This window comes from Microtus ochrogaster, chromosome 18, assembly GCF_000317375.1.
Source record: "Microtus ochrogaster isolate Prairie Vole_2 chromosome 18, MicOch1.0, whole genome shotgun sequence".
In the NCBI taxonomy this organism is placed as follows: Eukaryota; Metazoa; Chordata; class Mammalia; order Rodentia; family Cricetidae; genus Microtus; species Microtus ochrogaster.
The window spans coordinates 48,756,342-48,774,229 of record NC_022020.1 but is presented as its reverse complement, the minus strand read 5'-3'; the positions used below and the strand labels follow the sequence as shown (position 1 = coordinate 48,774,229).

The 17,888-nt window shown below is 44.4% G+C and overlaps 1 protein-coding gene across 1 annotated transcript in view; it reads left to right on the top strand.

Annotated features, from left to right (window-relative positions):
* Piezo2 (piezo type mechanosensitive ion channel component 2) overlaps window positions 1-17,888 on the top strand; it is a 354,156-nt gene that overhangs the window by 315,372 nt on the left and 20,896 nt on the right. Inside the window, exons 37-42 of the mRNA XM_026783664.1 lie at window positions 2,317-2,483; window positions 4,880-5,046; window positions 9,856-10,023; window positions 12,455-12,862; window positions 13,506-13,764; window positions 15,935-16,117. Of these exons, the coding sequence (XP_026639465.1) occupies window positions 2,317-2,483; window positions 4,880-5,046; window positions 9,856-10,023; window positions 12,455-12,862; window positions 13,506-13,764; window positions 15,935-16,117 (1,352 nt within the window). The remainder of the gene's footprint in view (window positions 1-2,316; window positions 2,484-4,879; window positions 5,047-9,855; window positions 10,024-12,454; window positions 12,863-13,505; window positions 13,765-15,934; window positions 16,118-17,888) is intronic.

Here is a 17,888-nt window from a genome sequence, read left to right as displayed (position 1 = left end):
AGGAGGAAGTAGCTGCATAGGCAGGAAATGGTTCCATGGGAACATCAGTGATGGAGATTCTGGCCCCACCTGGTCCTTACTTGTGGCTCTCTGCCACCCCCTCCCCTCACACCCCATCAGGTATGGCCTTCACTTGGAGGCTCCATTTCTTGTCTGACCCTTAAAAAAGAGCTAAACTTTACTAGACGTAAGCTTACCCTTCTTCCTAGGCCACTTAGAGCCGTTCTGGTCCTCATCATAAAGCCAAGCTTTGGTTCACACTGTGGCTTCAACTCAGAGAGGGGATTAGTGGGGAGCAAAGGCGGGCCATTGGGTACTCACTCTGAGCACAGTAGACAGAGGCCTGTGGGGCTGGCACGTGATTGGGTGACCATCAGCTTACATACGTGATTAAGACAGACAGACAGGATGATCTAGTCCTTCTGTTTAGCTTCTCCCTCACTGCGTTTAGTAAGATGCATATAATACATGGTTTACGTTGCACCTGTGCGTAGCAAAGTGACTGCTATAGGCAGCAGATAAACCTGCCTGTCCACCTCCCCACCACAGTTAGAGAGCCTTAGGTCTACTTGTTGGCAAATCCCAGCATAGTACAGAATTGCTAATAACCGCCTGTCTCTGAGGATCTCTAGATATAAGGCTCCCGTGTAACTGCAAGCTTGCCTCAACCCACTTCTCAGTCTTTCCCTTCCTTGGCCATGTACCATGGCTCTGCTCTCCGTTTCTGTGAGTATCCTGAGTTTGGGCTCCAAGTGTCAGCGATATCATCTGGGGTGTGTTTTTCCACACCTGGCTTATTCAGTGTAACACGATGTCCTCTGTGGTCATCCACGTTGTTACGAATTTTCCTTCTTTTTAAAAGCTGAGTGATGTCCCAGAGGGTGAGCTCACCAGTTGTAAAAGCTCCTCCAGTCTTTCTGAGTATTCAAAGAATGCCTTTAACTGCAGCCTCTCCGGAGTGTCGAGAGATGTGCGTGCATGCTATCACCATTTCAAACACCACTGGATCTGAGCTGAGCTGCTGCGTGACAGCCCTCCCTGGTTTCTAGTCACAGCTGCAGTCCTGGACAAAACTCACATTAGCCATCCCAGGGCTTCTACTGACCACAGATGATGGAGTCCACGTACAGATTTCTGTTGTTGACATACAATCCCATCTGATTGTCTTAGGAAGATGGATCAGTAACACATGAGCACACGCAGCCTGTGGAGCGAGCTTCGCAAAAGATAATATAGTTTGGCTGAAGTATAAGTGCACAGACAGTAAACAGGTTTCACCAACAATCCCTCAGACACTTGTAGAAAAGCCTTAAAGGGCCTCATGAGACAGGCACAGGCCATCTCCATTCTTGAGTTAATCCTAGGTGAAATCTTTGAATTGCAATCTCTACTGCTTACTAAACTTCTTACAGTAAGACTTCTAGATGTGTAGGCTTCACAGCCTCAGATTCATCCAAGTGTTTACCTGCCGTGCACGGCGCCCCTGTGTCTGTGCTGTGTGCGTTATTACCCAGTTCGCCAGCTTCAGGAAAGGGGGCTGGAGGTTGAGAATACAGACGCAGAGACAGACCAACACACACACGGACCTTTTAACATTGATACCAAAGCCCCAAGAATGCCCCCCTTGTTGTGTTCAGGGGCAGATTATATAGAGATAGCCATGCCCCAGCCAAACCCACCAGAAACCACTCTCCTGCCATCAGAAACTCCTGAAGGTCTCGTGCTCAGAGCAGCTGTAGGCACTCAGATCAGGGGAAAACAAGTTGTTTACAAGAAATTCAGGATCTGGGGTCTCAGTGCTCCCAACATTTACCAAAATGTTTTGGGGGGGGGATTTCATTTGTACTGAGTGTATATAGGCCTTTTCTCTGTCTTCCTAAATAATGCAGTGTAGCAACCACTATCGTATTGGGTACCTAGTAGAAGTGATAAAGAGATGACTCAAACTATGAAAAGGGGTGTGTGAAGATTCTATACAGAGAGTGTAGTCAGAGATGCATATGTGTAAGGGATTTGACCATCCATGGAACGTGATATTTTGAGGAGTTCTGTTAGCCCCTGAGGGTCTTTTATGGCCGACATGAAAGATCCTGCCTCAGTCTGGCTTAGTTCTTCCATTGCATGTATAGAGACTACACTACGGTGCTCGGGCCTCGGTCCCCCTCCTTCTCTAAGTATAAGGAGTCCAGTACACATGAGAGGCATCCGGCAAAATCCAGGGCTGGGTGTGGTCTACCCCACAGAGTCACAACACAGCCCTTGGTAGTGTGGTAGTGTTCCAGACCCTTTAACCTGTGTTGTGCTTCTTCTGCCTAGATAATATCATCAAGAGGATATTTAATATTCTGAAGTTCACCTGGGTCCTATTCCTGGCCACGGTGGATAGTTTCACCACTTGGCTCAACTCCATCTCGAGGGAACACATTGATATATCCACAGTTCTGAGGATTGAAAGGTGCATGCTGACCCGAGAGATTAAGAAGGTAATTCCTTTTACTGCTTGCTACTTTCAAAGAGCTGCCAAGTCCCCGTGGGCTGTACATCCCAGCCCAAAATGCATGAGGCAAGAGAAGTTTCAAGTTTCCAATTTTGGTTTTGGATGTGGAAATATTTTCACTTACATAATGAAACACCTTGGGGAGGGAACACAAACATGAGCATGAAGTTTTACTTCGATTTCATCATCTACATGGCCTGACAGTAACTTCCTCGACCATTTCGAGTGCACTTGGCTTTTAACGGCAACTGTTCAGGAGTGCTTGTGTAGAATTTCCCACCCGTTGGCATCATGTCAGCATTCACGGGAATTCAGACATGGGAGCATTTGGATTCCAAATAGTCAGCCTGTGTCCTGGTTAGTTGTTTTGTTGTTCTTGCTGTCTGTTATGTTTTGTTCCCCCACCCCCAACTTGGCATAAGCTAGAGCCATTTGGGAAGAGGAACGTCAAGTGAGAAAATGCCTCCATCAGAATTCCAGTAGGCAAGTCAGTGCAGCATCTTCTTGATTAATGATTGATGTGGGAGGGCCACAGCACAGCACACCAAGTGTGACACCACTTCAGCGTAGATGATTCTAGGTGGTATAAGAAAGAAGACTAGAGAGACCATGGCGAGCAAGCCAGTAAGAAGCGCTCCTCCACGGTCTCTGCTTCAATTGTTGCCTCCAGGTTCCAGTCTTTAGCCACCGCTTGGCTTCCCTTAGTGATGGATTATAAACTGTAAGATTAAATAAATTCTTTCCACCCAGTTGCTTTTGGACACAGTGTTAGTCACAGCAATAGACACCTAACTAGACAACCTTATCTAAAATTCTAAAATAAAATCCCATCTTTCTGGTCAGCTGTTTCATAACCCTTTGTTCTGTGTGCATTGAGGTCTTGCCCATGCTCATAAACAACACAAACACACATGTACACATGCATATGCACTCACACAACCATGCACACACACAGACACACACACTCACACACATGCACACACTCACCAGGAGTCCTCAGAAAACCCCCAGTTTATTCATTTTCTCTCTCCTATCACAGTTAATAGGTTTGCTGTGCCCCATAAAGGATTATAATTTTTATCTGGAAATTTTGATCTGAAAACTCCAGAAAAAAAAGTTAGAATATAAAGAGAGTTAACAAAATATACAAAAGTTACATATGATTTGTAGATTGTACTTAAAGGTAAGTATTTTTATACAAATAATTTTGTCAATTATACCTTAACAGGGTTGGGAACATTTTTTAAAATATACCAAAATAAAATAAAAATTAATAATGAAAATAAGTTACTGAGCCTAAATTAATCTAATTGAAAACAGATTTGATAATTTTCTCTACTAATCTTGAGCCAATTTCTGGAAAGGTGACTATTTTGAGATAGTAAGAATTATACCAGCATATTACCTACCTTATGTTTTGTTACTGTAAACTCTCTGGCCAAAGCAATTTAGGGATGCAAGGAGGCTTGTCTTACAGCTTGAAGGGACACAGTATATGGTGGTGACGGCTGGGAAGACTTGGCAATGGGAGAGTAAGGCAAGGCCACATTGTATCCGCAGACAGGAAACAGGGAGAGAGAAATGTGACTACTCAGCTGGTCTCTTGGAGAAGGATACTGTTGCTGTGATGAACACCAGACCAAAGCAACATGGAGAGGAAAGGGCTTATCTGGCTTCTGCTTCCACAGCACTGCTTGCTCATCATCCAAAGAAGTCAGGGCAGGAACCTAGAGGCAGGAGCTGATGCAGAGGCCATGGACGGGTGTTGCTCAGCTTACCGACATACTCAACCTTTGTCCTGCTCTGCCTGCTTTCGTCTAGAACCCAGGACCATCAGCCCAGGGATGGTGCAACCCACAGTGAGCTAGGATCTTCCCTATCAATTAAGACAATGTTTGTGTAGCACCTCGTACAGAGGCGTTTTCTTAATTGTGGTTCCCTCCTCTCCAATGAATGTATCTCGTGTCAAATTGACAAAACAAACAAACAAACAAAAACTATACCTCGTATCTGGATCCCTCTGTTTCCACTTTTTCTTCAGTCCAGGATCCTAGCGCATGGAATGATGTTGCCAGCCTTGACTACTGGCTCACCTTCCTCAGTAAAACCTTTCTATAAACGCCCTTGGAGACATGCTGAGATGTGTGTCAAGTGATTCTGAATCCAGTCAGGTTGACTGGGAAGATCAACCATTGCATGTGGCGATACCGACTAACACTAATGACCATAAAAGACCTGACACTAATCCCTAAATTATCTGCATCTCATCAGTCCTTACTGTAGGTGTGCACGTGGGCTGAGAATCGTCAGTATTGAAAACTGTTGGCATTGTCCAAACAAAGTGCTTTCGTAAGAACCACTGTGATGTCCCCTTTTCCACAGGGCAACGTTCCAACGCGGGAAAGCATCCACATGTACTACCAAAACCACATCATGAACCTTTCCAGAGAGTCAGGACTGGACACAATTGACGAGCACCCTGGAGCTGGTTCCAGGGCCCAGGCAGCTCACAGGATGGATAGCTTAGATTCCCATGACAGTATCTCCAGGTATTTCACTTTCTTAACAATCGGTTGTTTTTGTGAATGAGGTAGATGCCAGCAAACGTGAGAAGTGATTGTGTGAAGTGAAAGCTAAGCAAACACATGGGTGGTATCCTAGGCCCTGCGGATCCATACAGCAATGTTGTATGCTACTCTAGGCTGACTGGGTAAAAGCAGACACCAGCAGTGAACAGTTTGAAGCATGCATCTACCTCCCTGGCACAGTCTAGGGGTTTATAAGATCCAGGCAAATAAGAATGGTTCATCACATTTGGGTTTTACTCCTTACTATTTGTGTCAGGGCTACGCCATTACTTCCTTCCACGAGCTATCTTTTGTTCTAGCATTTTCTACCTTCTGTTGATATCACTGACCTCTTTTTTTTTTCAGAATTGTTACTTTCAAGTTTAGAATGGAAATTTCAGAAACAATTCTGTAAGAAACAATTCCCCCTCTTCTCTAGGTTTCAGGTCTTCCGTGCACTGTTTGCAGGAGAACAGCAGGAGACTTGATGCCAAGGGTGGTGGTACACTGGGCACATACTGTAGCCAGCTTTGATTCATCCCTTAGAATTGCATAAAATGTTGTGTGTCTTTATTATCCATACTTTGCCAAGAAAAAAATTCAATTACAATGTGGCTTAAAAGTGTGATCTAAGCCTGTAAGAGCAGACCCAGGATCCAAAATCACCATGCTATATTTAGAACCCAGGTTTTGGACCTCTTGATGTCTTTCCCTTCTTTCCCGGCAAGTGTACTGTCCACCCAGAAAGGCTTCAGGAGCCTCTGCAGCAGAGGGTTCTAGATCACTGCTGTCCATTGTATAGGGCTGCTTAATCACCAAACCACTGCCTTGGGAAGAAAACCGACAATACCCAGGGGGACCATGTGACTGTGTCAACGGCGCCATGCAACTGTCTTATAGGCGAAGGACTGTATCTCTGAAGATAGCTGTGTATTTTATCATCTAGCAGCTAAAGTCATCCCCTGTTCTAGGCCAGGACCTGAGCTCAATTCTAGAACAAACAGACATAAAAGTCATCCCTGAGAAGTGTCGTCTGAAAAGGCTCTGTAACACAGTTCTTGCCTCTTCTGCCCGCTGAGGAAGCATAGTAGACCTTCTAGGTGGTCCCAGACGCACCCACGGGCACAGTGGCTACCAACCATAGTTTTCCTTCATAGATACTAACTACATGTCATGCTGGATAAAAGAGAGTAGAAAGGGTATTACTTTACCAATAGCAAACTCAAAAATAGAAACTAAATATCAAAGGGACCGAGGATGTAGCTCAGTTGGCCATTTACACATCAAGCCCTTCCAAGGCCCAGGGCTTAATCACTGGTATCGGAGATTAAAACAAACAAACAAACAAACAAGTCCTGAAATTCAGAATTGTACTCATTGAAGAGAAGTGATTAGAGAATTTCTTACTTTGAATATAGCTTCTTATCTGTTGCTGAATTATTGTCTTTGAGTTGGCCAATTAAAGAAAACTCAAATACAGCAAGTCACCATATTTGCCTTTGACACAGATCCAAATCTACTAGTATGGAAAAAGAATCTGTTTTTATTTACACACACACTCACACACACACACACACACACACACAGACATACACACACATTATATATGCATATGCAAATATGTAAAAACTCAAGTTTTAAAATAGATTGCTTAATTTAACTATGTACATATGTATGCATTTGCCTATATTGATTTTGTGTAGATAAAGCTGTTCATGGATGTAGTCCTTCGTCTCTTTCCAAACAGATACTCCTTAGGGTCTTCAGGAATAATAAAAAGATTCTATTTTCCTTAAGATGGGGATACTCCAATTATTTTTAAGCTGTAACGTCACAAATATTTAGCTAATGTGATTTTCATGAAAAGAGGAACTATTTGGGCCAGAGTCCTCTTAGGGCTTCAAGGTCAACCATTTATTTCCTAATTGAAATGGGGCTTCAGATGCCTTTTAATTCCAGAATACAATAATTGTTAGGAGACAAAGTGCCATAGTAGTAAAATTCATTTTCCGTTCTCTTTCTGCCCACACATATGCACTTTTCTCAGACATTGATTTCTGAAACCATTAGTCATAGCAGCAGCTACAGAGAAGAAATGTCAGCGACAACTTTCAATCCGTTCCTAGCACCGTGTGTCCTGTGAGACCGTCCCACAGTCTTCGTGGGAGGGGAGCTTTGCTCCTCTTCTGTCATAGGTTTTAGTGAAGCACAAGCTCGCTGTTTATTTTATAGTTCACTTAGACAATTTGGAAACCCTAAGTTCTGTCCTGGGGAGAAGCTATAAATCCTCTTCGTCAACATGTTCCAGCAAGTCTCTCTATGTCTAGAGATCAAAGCATTTAAATACAATCATTCTAGTTAATTTCTATGCCATGAATCAAAATCCATTTTATCCCCATTCTTCTTAAGTACTTCCCTATTTCAGTCCAGCTCACAGTAACTCCTCCCTTCATCAGGGAAGAGCAGATTGAAGACGTGGTTTAGTAATGCAACATAGGTCGGTGTCGTGCAGGACACTAGGTTCAGTCCCGACCGCCATAATAGTGACAGTGATGATGATACTACGTGAAGACTGCAGGGCAGATGTGCACCAGTGTGCAGATGTGTGCAGTCTGGCAGAGGCGGGGTGGAGAGGTAGGCATGTCTGGATGCCCTGGACACGCTCAGTGTTGCTAATGCTGCTTCCTGTGCAGGGGAGCATGACGGTGAGTATAAAAGAATCTTCGTTTCCAAATACACCAGATTTAGAACCAAATGATAACCAAACAACCATTTGAAAAAAAGATCATAGGAGCCATAGAATAAGGAGAATACTGAGGTGAGAACCCCGGGATTCTCTAGAGACGTTTCCAGATGGCGTACTGTCCACCCATCCTTCCAGCAGCTGCTTTTCATAACACTTACAAGTGTTCCTCAGCTCCAGACCACACTGCTCTACGAATCTGCATGGAATACAAACTATATTTTTATTGCTTTTGATTCCAAAAAGAGTTTCAGGAAAATCTGATTTACTTGTGCCAAAGTCACACTCATATCCAGTTGCAATTACTCCCACCCACACAGTGAAGAACATAATTATATGCACATACAATATATAACTTATTGTATCTTTTCATTTTTCTTTCATCAAGATATTTTGTCTCTTAATGTGACTTGTAATATTTTTTTGACTAAGCACCTGCCTTTAAATATGACCTAAATAGAAAACCAAGACCAGAATGAGAAATTGGGAGTCATCAGACATCACACTTACAGACCACGTTTTAAGAAAACAATATTAAAATATTTGCAAAATTATAAAACTGTCAATCAGTACTGAATGAGAAATCAGAATCATTAATAGTCTGTGATGTATTTTGATTTTCATTTTTAATATGAACTAAGAAGAGAGGCTAGGTTTACTTTGTGAGAAGTCCATGAACCCACAAATTTGCCCTTCACAGTGGCTGAGCAACACTCCCAGTGTGTGAATAGAAATTCACACCCATTTAAAGTTTCTGGGGACCCCTGCACCAGGGAAGGGTAGCGTGTCACCCAGGAGAGTCCTCAGATACCTGCGTCTTTTGCTGCCCTCCTCCAGGAAACATAACCATGGTGTGGTCTGTTCCCTTTACATCATGTTTCCCAACACCCAAGTCACATTTTTTTTCACATAAGACAACATGAGATGGAATCAGAATGGGAACTTAGCAAACATAAGCAGATTTCCTTTGCTGTAAATCCTTTAAATCCAGGGTCAGGTGGCGAGCTAATTTCTAAGAGTTCCTCGTAAGATCGGGTGTGTGACTTATCATTGCTTTTGTTGCTGCAAACGGTGTTAACTGCTTCCTGAGGATTGTTCCTATAAAGGGGTGGCTGTGGTTTGAAATCTGCCACCCGAGAAGCTGCTGCGCCCCTTCTGAGGAGGCATCTCAGTTCTGTTCCACCATGGCCGTTCCTTGGAGTACCAGGAAATGAGGAATTTAGTCAATGGGTTCTCTCCCTTGGGACGCCCACCCAAACTTGAAGCATGATCTTTAATAAAAATGAGTAAAAAACAAAACATTAACCGACAAAATATGTCCGGCATTACTAGAATTCCTTTGTTGTTTTGGGTGCTATTTTAAGATTTTACCTTGGTTGATATTTCTAGTCACATTATGAGATCGGCGTCTCTTCTACATGCAAGGAATCTGGTTTGGCTTAGTCCACATGACTTAGCAAATGAGACTGAAGATTCAGTATGTGGTGGCATCCTGAGTCTCCGGCTCTTAATTTGAAAGTTGTATTATAAAACTAAAGTCTTTCCTACAAATTGTACATGCAGGTATTCCTGCATATGCAATTGAGTTGAGACTCTCCACGGACTTGGGCTCACAATTCCAAAGAAAGCATTTTTAATTCAGTCACAAAAGGACCCACTGCAAAGCTACAAGGACGTGAACGTTGTAAGATGATGCCTGGGCCGTGTCCTCATTCTGCTTCGTGTCTCGCCCAGAAAGTGCCATTTGGGAGTTTATCCCTAGCCAGTAAATTTTTGTTTCAACTCCAGTTTCTTCTGTTTATTCATCCTGCCATCCTGCCGAACAGGTCCTTCCCTGCCCTGGAGACTCCGCTCCTCCGCCCCCTCCTCGCCCCCTCCTCGCCCCACCCCCAACCCTCCAACCCCCACCCCCTGCTGCCGCGGCCATCCCGTCCGTGGTGCTGTTGTGTGTGGTTGCCGCATGGCGGTGTGGGGGTCAGCTGCCCCTGTGTGACTTGGTGCCCCACTGGGTTTTAACTCTGTGTTTCTGTAACTGTTTGCGCTGTTAGCTGCTACACTGAAGCAACCCTGCTGATCTCAAGGCAGTCCACCCTTGATGATTTAGATGGACAAGACCCTGTTCCTAAAACAAGCGAGCGCGCTCGGCCTAGGCTCCGTAAAATGTTCAGCATGGACATGTCCTCCTCATCAGCTGACAGTGGCAGTGTAGGATCAAGGTGCTTAACTTGTGCATGCTTCGTTCCATAACCTACGCCCCCTCCCCGTGAATGCCATTGCACATATGAGTTCATGAGATGAATGCCATTTTTCTTTTCTTTTTCTTTGATTTTTAAGAATTTGCATGACTAAATGCATACCATAGCACTTTCTGTGACATAATTGTTTCCAAGACAACGCTCTATGAACTAAACTATGTCCCTTCGTTTTGTCTGTTAGGGATTGATTAAAAACCCTGATTGGAAATGTTGTCCTCCATTTCTCAAGTAGTTTTCACTTTTCATTTTTAAAGATATCTTTTGATATGTGTATCAGTATATATTAGGAAAATCTGTCAAATATAGCCATTTTCAGTTAATGTAAAATAAATATGTCTATATTTGGCATGTATATTTAACCAGGAAAATTGAATGTATTTTACCATTGACTTTTGAAAAGAACATTATGTAGAAACGTACATCTTTATTGACTACCATCTACCTTGTTTGGAAAGGATTATTCTGGGCTTAAGTTTTCTTTTTAAATCCTACCAGAAAGCAACATTCAGCTAGAAATTATCTGCATAGAACTGCAAAACCTCCCCCCCCCCCAACAAATCTTAGTGTTGTTACCAGGGACCCTAACTATACTGTGTTTATCCTGGCATGAAAATAACCCAAGCCAAAGGCAACTCCATTCTGCCCCCTGGTGGTCAGCAGAGGCGGTGTCTTTCTTTTGCTGGCTGTTGAACATGTTGACCCTGTGGTGCTGTCCACAGGGGCCTGACTCAGGCAACATGTTTTGTTTTCTGAGCATCTTCTCTCAGGCATGAGCTTGTTGCATCCTTCTACTCTAAAGAGCCCTGAAGACACACTCATCTCTGAGTCCCTGAGGTGACCGACCCTAAACCTTGGAGACGATGCTTGACATCATTTAATGACCATGCTGGAAGTTAGACCTAATGTTTATCTGACGCCCATGACCTGAACATTCCCTGGGGTGTTGCTCAATCCAGTGGCTTTCTAGGAGGCGCTTTGTTACTGAGATAAGCCTTAGCAACTTTGGTGAGGGTTATCACTCTCAGAGCCTTCTGCAGGGTGGCGGGGGTGACAAACTCAGAACCAAAGTCCTGAGCATGTTTAGTGCCTGCATGGTCATCCAGCATCTTCAGTTACAAGGTGCCACAGGTGTGCCAACAATCCATTCGTTGCTCGTTGGCATGCCTACACTGGTATCTTGCATTTGAGAATCTGTGTTTGCGGAACCTACTTGCTCACGTATGCCAGTGAGACAGCAGTGTGTATTTCAGAATCTGATACACTATCCTCCCGCATCCAGCAGATTCCAAACATCTGTCTCCTCTTCAGGAGCCGCATGGTTAAGAAAAGGCATGCTCTGGGTTTCAGCAAGCGATGAATTCGATATGGCTGCTTTGTTTTCTCTTCTAACCTTTCTTGCATGGGTTTGCCAGGGAAGGTAAGGGAAAACCTAGAAATAAGATGAGGAACACTAGAGGAAAGACACAGGGCAGCCAGCATGGGGAGAAACAGAAGAAAACAGGGGAATGGTTGTGAGGGAACCGCAGGAAGAATGGAAGGAAGGAAGGAAGGAAGGAAGGAAGGAAGGAAGGAAGGAAGAGAGATAGAGAGGGAGAGAAAGTTGTTCGCATGTAAAAGTAAAAAAAAAAAAGCTCGAGACAAAGCAAGGCAGCTGAGAAGGAAGAGACAGTAAAAGGTGGCCCCATGTGCAAGACCAAGAACTCACGAGAGAAATGTCTGAGAACAGGGGAGAAGGTAAGGACTCGGTGGGAAACATGCTTATCCCGAGAAGAAAGAGGCCAAGGATGAGAAAAGCAGGAAGAGATCAGCATTAAAGAAGGGGGATTTATAAAGCATGTGCTTGTTGAGTTCAGGCGACCGTATCTGATGGACTCTGTCATCCTCAGTGGGCCTGGGCAGGTCCCTTGTGCAGGACTGAAAGTAGGCTCTGTCTTGGTCAAGCACCTAGGAAACAATCAAGCATGGCTTCTCCTTCCCATATGCTCTCTTCTTTTAAGGAGTGATGGTGGTAGGTATGCTCTGCTAAACGTGTGCTGATTGGGAAATGAACCTGGAGCTCATGGCTGTGGATACTGATCCTGTGTTGAACACTTCTATGCATAGACTGGGTTGCTCCTTGCAAGGCGTGTCACTTGCTGCGGTTTGGCAAGGGTGCAATGCTCACTGTCCACTCTCGCAGCTGGAAGGCTACTGCTTGCAGTTTCCGCCGAGCGGGAGTGAATTTCTGGAAGGAGCAAAGCGGATGGGATTCACAGAAGGGTGGCGTTTCCCTTTCTCACATGCTTGAGGTTTTTACTTGGGAGCTCTGAGGCAATGTCATAAGGAGTGGGACAGGTTCCATGCTGGTATAAACGCTAAGACGAACCCTCTTGCCCATTTTCTGTCCTAACAGCGAGCCCACACAGTGCACCATGCTGTATTCACGCCAAGGGACAACAGAAACCATTGAGGAGGTGGAAGCTGAAGCTGAGGAGGAGGTGGTAGAGGGTCTGGAGTCTGAGCTCCGGGACACGGAGGACAAGGAGTATGTGGCAGAGTATGAGGCAGGGGTAGAGGAGGTCAGCCTCACTCCGGACGAGGAGTTGCCTCAGTTCTCCACAGATGATGGGGATGTGGAGGCCCCGCCCTCCTACAGCAAGGCTGTCAGCTTTGAGCATCTGTCCTTTGCCTCCCAAGATGACTCCGGGGCCAAGAACCACATGGTGGTCAGCCCCGATGACAGCCGTACAGACAAGCTGGAGTCGAGTATCTTACCGCCCCTGACTCATGAGCTGACAGCCAGCGAGCTGCTGATGAACAAGTAAGAGAAGGAACCACAGAAGGAACCATCACACACATGCGTACTCAAGTCATGTATGCACGAAGCCCTAGACATAGAAGGCAAACATACAATCCTGGGACAATACTGAGACTGAGTGACTGACTCAGCCAGAAGAATCCAGTGACATTTGTGTTTGTACCTCTTTCTATAAGGTCTCAGACAGGTTTAGAATCCCTAATTTGAAAACCCAAGATGCTCTGAAATCCAAAAGAGCTCAAAAAGCATCCACGTAGGACAGGAGATAGATGAATTTGTGCCGTTAATCTTTGTGCATACATAAAACCATTGGAAAATATTCTGTAAAATGATCATCAGTCTGTATGGATATGGTATATATAAGGCATAGATTAACTGCATGTTGAAACTTGATTTCAATATCCAAGAAGTTTTCATTATGTAATTTAGTAGTCCAAGATAGGAAGGCCCTCAACATCTCAGACACTTCCCAAGTGCTTTAGACAAGAATGATCAGCCTGTATGAAGCTGTTTTCTTATTCTCAGATAGATAAGCATACACAGAGGAGGCATGTGTAGACACACAACACAAAGAGATCATCATAAATGCAAGTCATTGATTTGGAAAAGGCGCAGACAGGGGTCCAATTGTGCTTATTTTTAACAGGATGTTCCATGATGATGAGCTTGAAGAATCCGAGAAATTCTATGTGGACCAGCCCCGGTTCTTGCTGCTTTTCTACGCCATGTACAACACCCTGGTAGCCCGCTCAGAAATGGTGTGCTATTTCGTAATCATCCTCAATCACATGATCTCTGCTTCCATCATCACCCTCCTGCTGCCCATCTTGATCTTCCTCTGGGCCATGCTGTCGGTCCCCAGGCCCAGCCGGCGGTTCTGGATGATGGCCATCGTCTATACTGAGGTAGGCCGGTCTGTTGCATGGCCTACTTAGACTAGTGATTGTTATCAGCGGTAGTGACCCGGTACTGGCAATTTTATACACCTGTTCAGGCCTCACACCTTACACAAGGTAGGTTCCAGTGTCGTTCCCGATTAAAACACACAAGGAGACAGCTGAAGTGGGATTCAGTAATTGACCAAAGGCTACAAAATTGCTGGAGACCTGTGATATTAACCAATGTCACTACTGCCGCTGTAGCTGTCTTTTGCCAAATCGAGTGGAGTAGCCAAAGCATAGACTCAGAATTAAACTCACAGCAAAGCACCTTGAGTGCGGTCTAATGGAGCACCGCATGTTTTCCATCTTTAAACCTAGAGTCACTTTCCCTGCATCCCAGCACAAACCCTGGAAAATCTAAATGACAGGAGGACACGTTGGGGATGAGGAGCCCCTCCTTGAGCAGACCTAGGGCCTTGTTTGCCCCATTTCCTGTGAAATACAGAAGACTGCCAAATCTCCTACAAACTGTGCCCTGTGGTGGGGAGGTGAGGCTCACAGCAGGTATTCCCAGGCTTCTTCAGCTGAAGACAAAGGGACTTCCTGACTCAGAAGGGAAAGTTCACTCTGAAGAGCAATGTGGTTGATGTTTATAGTACAGTGCTCATGAAAGATGCACTGTTTCAGTCTAGAACTACTGTGGGTTTATAAATAATCATTGTAGCAAATGATCTCAAAACTATGTGGATTAAGTATTGATAGTATGTATGTCATATCCTTGATTTAAGAGAGAGAGAGGGAGAGGGGGGAGGAGAGAGAGAGAGACAAAGAGAGAAAGAGAGAGACAGAGAGAGACAGAGAGAGAAGAGACAGAGAGAGAAAGAGAGAGAGAGAGAGAGAGCCACGAATAAGTTCATGTCTATTCCTCTACTTGGCCCCACAGTCTTGCCAAAACGATCATTCCTGAGTATCACTTCCATCACATGCCTCCAGGACATAGATGACTCTCCTAAGGGAGAGGGTGCCATACCCGCAGCACCCAGCCCCACTCTGTGGGAGAGTTTCCAAGCGACTTGTTCTTAAATACATGGTTTGCATGTTAAATAATATTCTTGCTTTTATCTCAGTCTGCAGCTGCAAGAGGAGTATTTGTGCAAGCCAGTAGTTTAGCAGAACCCACCAGTGGAGTAAAGACTTTCTATTGGCTATAAAAAAAAAAAAACAACTCTGTGTGAGTGTGTGTGTGTGTGCGTTGTTGTTGTTGCTTAAGTTGGGTTTTTTAATTTTCTCTCTCAGAGTAAATTGAGAAATCCGGTTGACATTCCTTCCCTGTATAATTTGAGCTGTGTTCAGAAACCCAAGAGCTAGGCTAAACAAGAGCTAGACGAAACAAGTAGGGAGCAAATCCTCCTTGTTTCCGTAGTTCGGAGATGACTGTGGAAGGGGATACAGTGGGGGAAAGCGAACGCTGTGTGCATCGGACCCTCCCGGTGTGGAGCTGAGGAGAGCTTGCCTAGCACACAAAAGCTCTGGTTCTATCCTCAGCACCATAAACACCAGGTGTGGTGGCCGGTGCCTGTAATCACAGCACGCTGAGGGACACCTGGAAAATAAATTCAGGGTTTCTTTGGAGTTTAGGGGCTAAAATTCTGCCTCTAAAAACAAGAAGAAGAAAAGGAAAAGGAAAATAATGTCTACCTACACAACAGTAGGCCAGGCTTCAGGCCTCTCAACACCAAAATAAACAAAGCCTCACCAGCTCCCCACAAGTGCACGGTATTCCAGAAAAATTCACAAACTAAAGCCTTATATAATATATAAATATATTCATATTTAAGTTTGCCCTGACTTCCTTATTTGAATAGCTGGATAATTAAATGTATAATTAATGCAACATAAAAATTACCTCTTCAAAAACAGAAAATTATCAGTCATTCAGGCTGCAGCAGGAGTGATCCATTGGCTTTACTTCACTACAGGTGATACTTTTAATAACACAGTGTTTCTCTTATTCTGGAAAAGAGAAACATACTACTGACACTTTAAACCCAATTGCTTTAGGGTCATCTTATATAATAATTACACACCGCTAAAACTGTGCAGCAGGCATGTTTTCTTAATTCTTACTCCACTCTTTCTCAGGCATTGCTAGTCCCGGAAGGAATGACTTTTTATTTCTATTATCCATATGTAGGTGGCGATCGTAGTAAAATATTTCTTCCAGTTCGGCTTCTTTCCTTGGAATAAGGACTTGGAATTGAACAAGGACAAGCCCTACTTTCCCCCAAACATCATAGGCGTGGAGAAGAAAGAGGGCTATGTTCTTTATGACCTCATTCAGCTGCTGGCTCTGTTCTTCCATCGCTCTATTCTGAAGGTACCTAAGTGTTAACAACTCGTTACCCCCATGTTGGTCAGTTTTGTCTGCAACAGTAGTGAAGATGCTGGGCACTGGGATCAGTGTTGGCAGTGGGGCCGATGGCAGGGTTGAGCGTTTACCAGCATTTGCTGAGCATCGCTTGAAGGAGACGCGGTATCGCTTCAGCACTAGTCTGAGTCAGAGCATCCGAGAACACTCAGAGACAACGCCTCGTCTCTCTTCCCCGTTTCAACCCCTGCCCATCTTCTAGTGATACTGCCTTCACCAGGCAGTCTCTTGTGAAGCTACAGCCGTGAGGAAGAGGCTTCCCATGGCGAGCTGTAGACTACTGTGCCTATAAAAATCTCACCATTGAGGAAGCTGTTGGCCCCATGGTCTGAGGAAGATCTCTACAGGGCAACAAATCCCAGGCACACTCACTCCTACCCTTTTCTTTTAGATACATACACCCCTCGCATACACACACACACACGTGTGTGTATACATATATATAATATACATGTGTATGTATGTGTACATAATATATGTATGTATACATATATATTCCCTTTTATTGAACATAGATTCTTCTCATACAATATAATCGGAAAGCCGTTTTCCACCCTCTACCCCTTCCAGTTATTCCCCCACTTACTCTCCCATTGCACCCACTTCCTTCCTATCTCTCATTAGAAAAGAACAGACTTCTAAGAGAGAATAACAAAACATAGCAAAATAAAATGTAAGATTTAGTGAAAACCATCACATTGAAGTTGGACAAGGCAAGCCAACAGAAAAATAAGAGAGTCTCAAGTGAATGCACAAGAATCAGACCCATTCACCCCCACACGCAGAAGTCCTATAAAAATCTAAACTGAAGGCCATAACCTATATGCAGTGGTGCAGACCCATGTGGGTGCCATGATCGTTGCTTCGGTCTCTGTGAGCTCATATGCACCTTGCTCAGTTATTTTAGAGAGTCTGGTCACCCCAGTGTCCTCTGTCTCCCCTGCTTCCCCCACTCCTCCTAACTCCTCTTCTGCAGAGTCCCTGGGCTCTAAGAGGAGGGATTTGGTGGAGACATCTCATTGACCTGTGCGTTCCAAGGTCTTCCTCGAGCATAGTGTCTGTCTGTGGGTCTCTGCATTTGTTCCTGTCTGCTGCCTTTCTTTCAGCAGCTGCGTGAGTGTTTTTCTTCTCACACACTACAAGTTGTAGGCAGAAACTCTAGTAGCAGAAGCAGGCCAATCCACCATAACTATAGAAAGAACTCTACAGCTTCCATTTCAGAGCCGCTGTGCTTGTAGCAGTCTGGCTCTTCTCTATTGCTGCCCTGCTCCCTTTGCCAAAATATTTTAAATTTAAAATTTATTTAATCAAATCATGCCTTTATCAGTCCTTATCAGATCCTGTGTAGAATAAAACTTGGAACTTTGCTTTTCTGTTTGTTTTTGTTTTCATTTTTTTAATGTTTCCTGGGCCTAGCTCAGCATCCAAACCTGGCCTAGAACTCACTATGTAGCCCAGGCTGTTACCAAAGTTGTGATCCTCCTGCCTCAGCCTCCTGAATTATAGGAATTATAATTATAATTATAGGGTGACAGGCATGTACTACTAGGCTCAGAATTTTTGATGCCTTATTGATGACTCACAGGGAGAACAGACCAAGGCTCTAGGAATACGCATAGAAACAGAGCATCTGGGGCTCAGGGGAGGAGCTCCCTGGAGTTCTTCACACACAAGTGGAACCACACTACATACAGTTCATGTGTGATCCAAACAGGGTCTC